The sequence below is a fragment of the Oreochromis aureus genome, linkage group 23 (genome assembly GCF_013358895.1).
Source record: "Oreochromis aureus strain Israel breed Guangdong linkage group 23, ZZ_aureus, whole genome shotgun sequence".
Lineage (NCBI taxonomy): Eukaryota > Metazoa > Chordata > Actinopteri > Cichliformes > Cichlidae > Oreochromis > Oreochromis aureus.
The window spans coordinates 12,760,094-12,769,911 of NC_052963.1; the positions used below are offsets into that span (position 1 = coordinate 12,760,094).

Here is a 9,818-nt window from a genome sequence, read left to right on the forward strand (position 1 = left end):
TGCTGCTACTACTGCACATTCACCCAATGTATATACAATATATATATATATATATAATGTTATTCCTCTACCCCCCTCCCCTTTTTTTGAAAGAACCTTGAACCTTGAACCTTGAAGTGCATGACACATATAAACAAAGAAGTTATAACGGCCTAGTGTGGACTATTTAGGGGGGAATTCATAGAAGTCACATGACCCAAATGAAACTGAAAGAATGCTTATATAAGAAAAGTCATACTCAGTCCGCATCAGTGCAGGACACACCAGAGAACCAATATCTTCACAGCACAATTGGATATTCAGGTATGCTAACATGTGTTATCATTTCAATACTTTTGGAAAACTATGATTAAATGCATATTAATGCATATTTAGACATATAGTCCAATATCCTATCTATCTATCTATATAGATACACAGACACAATGTTTTTAACTTGACGTGGCATTTTGAAGAGTCGCAGCGTGACTCACAGCACTGGTCCTGGGTCACCCCTGACTTTGTGTTAAAGTAATACTAAAATAATAATGGTATTTCTGACCATCGGTATACCACAACTTAATCCTTTCAACAGCTACTGAAAGTTAAAGGATCTAACTTGTATGAGCCTTTTGAGATCTTCAAAACATATTACTTTTCCAGGAACAGGAAGGTCAGTAAAGCGCCCCTCCAACAGCCAAACCCATCTGTTCTCTAATTGGACTGTTAAATTTGTGATTGACATAAAATTAACCAATCAGCTGAAAGGAAAAAAAGCGGTCAAAATTTTTACTTGCAAGTTCAAAGTTACACACAAGCAGGGAACTTGAGCGGAGAGTTTTACGTTTAGTTTTTTGCTTTGTATTTGTAAACAGACCTTAACAGAAAAATTGTAACTTGTGTAATTATTTTTTACAAACACAAGTCTGTTTATTGCACACACACAAATTCTCATCTATGGATGCACAAACATAACATTTTCAGATATTTTGGTTTACAAGTTTAAAAAAATCAGTACAACACTACGCAGTCTGATTTACAAGTAAAAAATATTTGTGACCACAATTTGAACACATGTTGACTGTCTTTTCACTTTGTTTTATTCACAGGTGGTTGGTACAAAGAAACATGAAGAAATTAAAAAACTATTTTTGGGGTAAGCTGATATTGTTTTTAATGTGACATTTTATGGATTAAATAGTTCTGATATTTTGCTTGTTTGTTTGTAGCTCTGCTTTAATAAGTTCATTGATAGGTTTGTAGCATAAACCTATTCGCTGGAACGTTCAGGACAATTTACTACACAGCAAAAACAAGACACAAGTAGGCAAAGTTCTTTGTGTTACTCATGCATGAGGAGGCCTGCCTGGAGCCAAGTGTCATTCCACCCACTTGACCTCCGTCAGACTCTCAGCCAGGTTCCCCATAGCACTCCTTTTATTGTGGTTACTTGAATATGCATAGGGTCATTAACATATAACGGCTTACATAGGTATACATGTGGACAAAGAATACCTTGTGTGTGTGTGTGTGTGTGTGTGTGTGTGTGTGTGTGTGTGTGTGTGTGTGTGTGTGTGTGTGTGTGTGTGTGTGTGTGTGTGTGTGTGTGGGGGGTCAAACTGTGACCCCAGGAAGACTCCCCAGAGCCGTCCATCTAAACAAAAGGCACTTAGCCTAAAACAGATATAGATACGTTTATCCTACCATAAAACAATAAGACAAGGTACAACCTCTCCCATGCTCCCAGAGTGTGGGTGTGAAAACCAGAACACTCTGGAATGCACACAATGCTGTTGCAGACTATAAAGGATCAAACCTCCTATCACGACACAATCGATTATACACCTCTAAGCATATATGGTTAAATATTTCTTAATACAAATGACAATAATAAAATCTAAACCCATCATTCATAAATATACTTTTTTTTCATTTCCTGTCACTATGTTTTCCAGCGTGTAAAGCTCTTTGGGCTTTTTGGTATAATATTGCTCTATACAAATAAAGCTTGCTTGACTTGACTTACCAAGTAGCTTTTTGAGGTGTGTTCATAAAAGTTGCTAAATTAGCAACTTTATTTGTAAATTGCCGTGTTTACGGTAAACACAACACACATGTTTATCGTTTACGCTTCGTGGACAGGGGAGAGAGAGAGAGAAACGAACACACACACACACACACACACATAAACAAGCTGAATGAGGCAAATGGTAAAATGCAGTGTTGGGCAAGTTACTTTGAAAAAGTAACTAATTATAGTTACTAGTTACTTCCTCAAAAAAGTAACTGAGTTAGTAACTGAGTTACAAGATTCTAAAAATAATTAATTACTTGAAAAGTAACTATTGCGTTACTTTAAAAAAAATTATACCCTGGACCCCAGAGGGTCCAGGGTATAATTTTATAATTGGCCATTTTTCACTACTTTTGAGTTTACCTCAACATTTCACCGTTAAAAATTTACTTTGCCTTGTTTGGTATTATCCTTTTCAGCACAACCTCGCGTGTCTGAATTTACAGTTATGTTTTCATTTTGGCATACTGTATTAACACAATTGATTTAAAATTAGACAAAAAACATAAATTCCAATTAGAAAAGTTTTTTTTACTGTAACAACCACAAACATGTTTATTTAATCATATTTCATAACTTTAAATGCAAATATAAATTGCCAATTTTAAAATCATATGCACAAGTTTTGCAAACATATTTGCAGCCATTTACCTTTTACCCTTTTTTAAACAAGCATTTCAAACTATTTAAAGAACAATCAGGTGTTCTGCATTCAATAAGATGCCACACAAATTATTTGTACCACTCCAAAAAAATAATTTCTGTCCACTATAAAGGAGAACATCACAGCCCGATACCTGGAGACAGCAGTCGCCTCATTGTTTTGACACACAACACAAAACTGTCCACAACACTACACACTAACTACACAAGACAACACATTAACTACACACTCCAAACACGCTAAACTTCACAAACCTCTCACATCTCAAAACTCGCTCTCTCTCTTTTTCTGCTCTCTCTCTCTCTCTCTCTCGCCGTCACTCCTAAAACTTCCCCCTCTTTCCAAACAACCAAATGTCATGAAAGGGCTGATTTTTGTTTTGTTATTTTGGTCACAAGCAGAGAGTGCTTGCAAGCGCTGTCCTTAGACACTAAACGTGATGAAAGTATTCAGAAAAAAAACACCGCGTATATGTTTATCATGACTCTGGTTTTACGTGGCCTGTCAGCACTATTTAAAAACTGGTATATATCACCTTGTTGCTTTGTCATCTTGAAGTGGTCATGTGATTGGCTTACCACGACTACTTTATTCTTCCTCAGTCAAACAGCAGCACTCATGCGATTGTTTTGCTACCTTAGCTCCAGGTGTTGTGCTAGAAAGTGATCGTCGGGCAGAAAGTGATTACCGTCCGCGGGAGCGCGCAGCTGCTTAAAGCTGTAGCGTCCAGATTACTTACAGCTACTTCCGTGCAACTGATATAAGATGCGGTAAGCTGAAGACAGCTTCAACCGTCTGTTTGTTGAAAAAAAGTAACGCGACCGCACCGCATTTTCTTGTTAGTAACGGTAACGGCGTTCTAACGATAGGAATAGTAATTAGTTAGATTACTTGTTACTGAAAAAAGTAACGCCGTTAGTAACACCGTTACTTGTAACGCCGTTATTCCCATCACTGGTAAAATGTAATTTCATATATAGGAATATAAAATAAAACTGATACTGAATATGGAAAAGTGTTACTAACATGTTGACATGCACATGTCATATTTTAATTGCAGCTCCTCCTCCTCCACCTCCTCCTTCACCTCCTAGTAAGAAATTTAAAATATAGTATAAATTTGTTTAAGTGTTAAGATAAAACAGACACATAATAATGTAAAATTTATTTAAACAATTCCCTTCTGTTGTGATTCACACAATTAACATGTTCACTTTACAGTTTTTGAGGAACCAACAAGGAACATACCATGGAAGTGAGTATTAAGGCTGTGGTTCCTTCTTTGTGTTCTACAAGTTCAATTTGACTTACGTTATTAACACATGATTGTTATTAGATGTCAATGTCAGACCAGATTATATAATGTGTAAATGTATCAATAGAAAGATTCAAAACTCCACTGTGCAGCTGTCTTGTTAGCAATATATCATAGTTCTGAACGTGGAGAGTGCCAAAATAAATGTATTAAATTAGAGATTTAAGATTAATCATTTTCTGCAGTTGTTTCTCACTTGCCTCTTGCTGTTATACTTCTTATAATCTTAATTTATCACCATCACATTTTCCTCTAATATAAATGGCCTTGAGGCGGCTGTTGTTGTGATTTTGAATTAAATCAGGCCAATGACATGTGCAAAGATGCCTGAGTTATCAATAATAACCACCATGATGATGCTAATTTTCTGTGACTCTGTTTTTAGGTATTATCAAGCGAGCCAATGCAAACCTGACCATGTCAGTCTGGCTTGGTAGTACAGCCCTCAAGTGTTTTGTTTATTTTGCGTTTGTTCATAACACTGTTGTGTAAATTGTAAGTAACAAACTAACTGCTATTGTAATTTTCTAATGAACAGAGAAAGACAGCGAGAACTGCAGCTTGTCAGAGATTACAAGCCTCACAAAGATGTCCAGCACCTCAGAATCCTGCTTTATGGACCACCAGGTGCTGGAAAGTCCAGCTTCATCAACTCTGTCGACAGTGTTTTAAGAGGCAAAATCGCAATTCGAGCTTTGGCAGCGGCAAACTCTGGTGATAGTTTCACCATTGCAGTAAGTATGAGGAGGCATCTCCTCTAAAGACAGTTGCTGTTAGAGGCTTGCATGAAAAAAAAAACCACATTTCCTACAAGATTTTCTAGGACTACAGGAATGCACTGCAGTGGTAACTGCTTTGTAGACTATAAAACTAACTAGCTATAAAAAGATTACAAAATAGTACAACTAGTGTATAAATTATTATGCAAATGAAAACTGTTTAGAGTCTTTAGTATGTGGCGCTAATATAACAACACCACATTTTTTATTTACAGCACAAAACATATAAAATTCAGAAAGGAAATCCAGAAACTTTTTATCCTTTTGTCTTCACTGACACCATGGGCCTTGAGAGGGACCATGAAGGAGGAATTCATGTGGAAGACATCAAACTTGCCATTAGTGGACATGTCAAAGAAGGTTACAGGGTATGGCATCTTCATTCAGATGCTTGTACACAGTCTGTGATACAGAAACTGTATCATGCAAAAAAGTTTAGGTGATTTTGCTTTTTTTCCCCCAGTTCAATCCCAAATGTCCCTTGCCTGAAACGGATGCTAACTACAGAAGCTCCTCCACTTTAGATGACAAAGCCCACATTCTGGCTTTAGTCCTTCGTGCTGACACAGTGAACATGATCGACGATGAAACTGTGAAGAAGATGAAAGGTGTCAGAGCAGCAGCTCGTAACAAAGGTGAGAGCAGATGTTGTTGTTCTAAGAGCATGTATGATTTCACAATTTAAATACTAGAAAAACATGATATAAAATGATTGCATTGGTTTCTGTGTTGGCAGGGATCCCACAAATAGCCATCATGAATAGAATTGATGAAGCCTGTCCTGAAGTCAAAAAAGACATAAAGAACGCCTACAAGAGCAAGTACTTGAATGAGCTGGTATGTTCAAAGAAGTAACTTTCATGAGTTTGTAGACAGTTTACACATGAATGTAACATCTGTAATTCAGCTGTACATTTTAGTATATCTGTACAGAAACCTCAGCTGGAATCAGTGCAAATAATTCAATAAGTAATTTATAATTATGTCACTAGTGCAACAATACAGTTTCAGTTTTCTTAAAATGTAATATTGTTTAAACTTAGATGGGAAAAGTGAGCATGAACCTGGGTATTCCACTGAACTGCATCTTCCTCGTGAAGAACTACCACACAGAGATTGAGACGGAGAACGATGTGGATTCACTGATACTGAGTGTACTGAAAAAGATCATTGACTATGGAGAGGACTACCTGAATGACCAGGATGATCATGACCTGTAATCAATGTGTGAGGAGGATAGAAAATGAAAATGTTCAGTTACTCTTCAGGTGATCTTGCTTTGCCATCTTTACAATCACAGTCACACAAAAAGTTGATTTCTTTATAAACTTTATTTTACTGTTTTTTGTGTTGTTCTTATTTTATTTCACCTTTTGTTCCTTCACAAATTAAATCCAAATAACCTTCACAGAAAATCAATACATATCCTTTTTGTTATTTATTGTATGTTCAAAATATTAACAGTAGAAAAAATGACACATATATGCCTGCAACCTGTTGTCTGCCGTGTAACTCAAATAAATCATTTCAACCCTAGATGCAAGACTCTCCTCTGTGAATCAGTGATTTCTTGTTTCCAGAACTGTAATTAAATCTGTTCACTTAAAATAATGAAGACTGACCAGAGAGTGTGTGTTTATTCGTTCACTGTATTTATAATACTGACATAACATTGAGAATGTTAGCAATTAAAGATATTTTAGGAGCTGTCCCATCTTTCTTGCTCCAACATGTTTGGGTTAATAAGTTCACAACAAATAATCAGAATAAATAACATATAGTATTTTTCAGTTTATCATTTTCATTTTTAACATATTCTTTTAAGTCACATTTATTTCATAAAGCCACGTTTAATGATGTTAGCTCTGCAATGAACTGGTGACTTGTCCAGGGTGTACATGCTTTCCGTCCTATAACACTTGGGATCCCCTCTCTATGCCTTCTCCAGTTTTGGCAATAGACACAGGTTTAGCTCAGTTGGATGAGCATGTAGTCATATATCAGATGTCTACGAGCTGCCAGCCTGGGTTTGAATACGACCCACGGCCCTTTTTTTTCTGTCTGAGTGTGTTGCTGGGTCTGAAGTACACTGGGATGTCGTGCTTGGAGAAAACTCTCCTGAGTTTCTCTGATACACCGGCTACATAGGGGATGACAACGTTGTTGCGTCTGTCTTTCTTATCCTCCCTCGCTGGTGTCTGATCTTCTTTTCTGTGCCTCTTTGCTGACTTTATGAACGCCCAGTTAGGATAACCACATGTTTTGAGTGCTTCCTTTACGTGTGTGTGTTCCTTCTTTTTTCCCTCAGGCTTAGAGGGAACAAGTTCTGCCTGGTGGTGTAGGGTCCTAATTACTCCAAGTCTGTGTTCCAGACAGAAACTGGTTCACCCGAAAGACAAAACTCCAAAACACAGACTTAACAACGTGGTGTATGCTGTACAGTGCAGCGAGGAATGCCCAGACCTCTACATTGGAGAGACCAAACAGCCACTTCACAAGGCACATGGCACAACATAGAAGAGCCACCTCCACGGGACAAGACTCAGCAGTCCATCTGCATCTTAAGGATAAAGGTCACTCTTTCGAGGATGCCAATGTTCACATTTTGGACAGAGAGGACAGATGGTTTGAAAGAGGAGTGAAAGAGGCCATCTATGTCCACTGTGAGCGACCATCTTTGAACAGAGGTGGTGGTTTACGACACCAACTGTCTGCCATCTATAATCCAGTTTTGAGTTCCCTCCCCAGACGCCTTAACGCCCACTCACATCCTGGGCCATCTGACCTCAGGGATTCACATGACAAGGTGGGGCCAGGTTTCACAATGGGCTCACCCGAAACCCTGGCTGATTAGGTCCCACACCCGCTTTCACACCTTGGCTCATGTGATTAGAGGATCACCAGGGGGTCCTTTGTCCCTCTTTGGGGGGATACTCCCACTGGGTTTAAATCTGGGACTCTCGGCCATTTGACCTTAGAACTGAAGAAGCTTCTCGGATGAGAGGTGAAACGTCTTCAAGCAACTCAAAGAAGTCCAGACGCTTTTCTTTGCAAACTCCTTTGACTTCATACAGTTGAGCACAATCACTACATGACAGAAACACAAGCTTAATCTCTCTTAATAAAAACAGTATACATGTATGCCTGAATAAAAACAAACAAGTGAAATGTTAGAACGCTTTTATTTTTATTTACGTAAACACTCAAAGCGTAGAACAGACAGCTGGGGTTGTGAAGAGAATTGAACAAATATTCAAAATATAATCTAATCATTTTTGGAGCAGCCCCCTAAGGATCTCCACGTATTAACATGCTGTTTTTAGACCTGATAGATTGCATTAAAATCCTGCGAGCTGCAAATAATCATGTGCAGTTTCACATGATTATTAACAGACAAAAAGAAAACTGCTGATACAGAAATAGTTCTATACGAGGTCACTGCTAAAAGTGCAGCCTTAACTAATGTCCACCCTACTGTTACTCATTTTATATTAAGATTTAAAAACCTAGTTGGTATTGGTATGGCGAGTAGCCTTCAGTAATAGTAATAAATCACACCACAATAGTACATTCATGTAGTTATACAATCATGATAATTTATTAAGTAATCCAAAGTATTAAGAATACGTTACTCTCATTGAGTAACTTAACAGAATACATTTTGGGGCATGTATTCTGTAATCTGTAGTGGAATACATTTTAAAAGTAACCTTCCCAACACTGAACGATGGATATTAAATGACTTTGGTTATAAACCCATACAAGCATCCAAGTGGTATAAGCACTCTCATTTTTTATCTTTCAAAGTTTACTTTCCTTAGTGATAGCAGATTGGTACAAGCATGGCGCTGCCTCTGTCAAAAAGAATTGTTAAAAAGCCCTCCTATGCAAATAATGCATGGGCTGACCTTGCATTATTTGCATGGAATAATCCTGATCCCAGGGACCAATAGGAATTCCTCCTTTCCTTGGCAGCTGAGTGCTTAGTGGATGCTGCATGAAAGTCTTTCTGACTTTCAGAGTCAGACTATTATTCATGAGTAGTAATATACCTATACTTTTTTTGCCCCCCCACCCGCATCCCCTCACCCCCTCCCCTATCCCCCTGCGCATTCATGTGAGGGCATGTGCGCGTGAACGGACTTTGCACATGCTTGTGAGTTCAGGGGTCATATGTGTTTAATAGCGTTTTATTTAATGAAACCATTATGTGTTTTAATTAAGCTGTTTTAAAGGATTGTATAGGTCTCAGAGTTCTGTTATTTAGACATAGATGATTTAATTTAACTAGTTTAGGGGTATTTTGCTTTTCTTTAGTGCTCTGAAACACACAGAGGCTAATAGTTTTAAACAGAAAGTTTTTTCCACCTTCTAAAAAACACATATTCACACATAGCCACACTATCACTGTAACAACCCCCAATGTTCCTTTAATGAAGATAGTCCTATAATCATCTACTAGTCACAAACACACATAGATGATTTAACTGTTTTAGGAGCATTTTGCTTTTTCTGCTTTTCTCTTTTCTGAACGTGAGCAAAACCAAAGAGATGGTAGTGACCTTCTCCAGTAGGCAGAGGGATCTGGCTGCTTCAGTCACCACCACCATCCACGGGAAGCCAGTGGAGGTAGTTGAGGAGTACAAATACCTGGGAACCATCTTTGACAACATCCTGAAATTCTCTGCCAACACAGAGGAGAATCTCAGGCGGTGCCACCAACAGCTATACCTCTTTAGGAAACTCAACTCCTTTGGAGTCAGTACACCCATCATGATGACTTTTAACTATGCCTTCCTGGAAAGCATCATGACCTTCTCCATCACCTGCTGGTTCCACTCCCTCAGCCTTCAGAACAGGAACAGACTGCAGCACACTGCATCAGTGTGCTCTAAAATCATTGGCCTGCCTGTCAGAACTCTGGCACAGGTTTTCAGCCAACAGGCCCTTAGACAGGCAGCCAAATCATCAGTGACCCCTCTCACATTCTTCACCCTGCATTTTAAT

At 38.2% G+C, this 9,818-nt stretch overlaps 1 protein-coding gene across 1 annotated transcript; it reads left to right on the forward strand.

The window, feature by feature from the left end:
• The first annotated feature begins 247 nt into the window (after positions 1–247).
• On the forward strand, positions 248–6,347 carry LOC116319212 (interferon-induced protein 44-like). The gene is made up of 9 exons (XM_031738477.2): positions 248–303; positions 1,089–1,135; positions 3,778–3,810; positions 3,939–3,972; positions 4,571–4,766; positions 5,027–5,179; positions 5,275–5,446; positions 5,548–5,648; positions 5,855–6,347. The coding sequence occupies exons 2-9, from the start codon at positions 1,108–1,110 to the stop codon at positions 6,029–6,031; spliced, it is 894 nt and encodes a 297-aa protein (XP_031594337.2). The 5' UTR covers positions 248–303; positions 1,089–1,107; the 3' UTR covers positions 6,032–6,347.
• The last annotated feature ends 3,471 nt before the right edge of the window (positions 6,348–9,818 follow it).

What these genes read in the sequence shown, in the direction of transcription:
- LOC116319212 (XM_031738477.2), top strand. Translation starts at nt 1,108, where the DNA reads ATGAAGAAATTAAAAAACTATTTTTGGG. An exon ending in ACCTCCTCCTTCACCTCCTA is followed by an intron (nt 3,811 to 3,938) that starts GTAAGAAATTTA and finishes TTCACTTTACAG; the next exon opens with TTTTTGAGGAACCAACAAGG. An exon ending in GTGATAGTTTCACCATTGCA is followed by an intron (nt 4,767 to 5,026) that starts GTAAGTATGAGG and finishes TTTTATTTACAG; the next exon opens with CACAAAACATATAAAATTCA.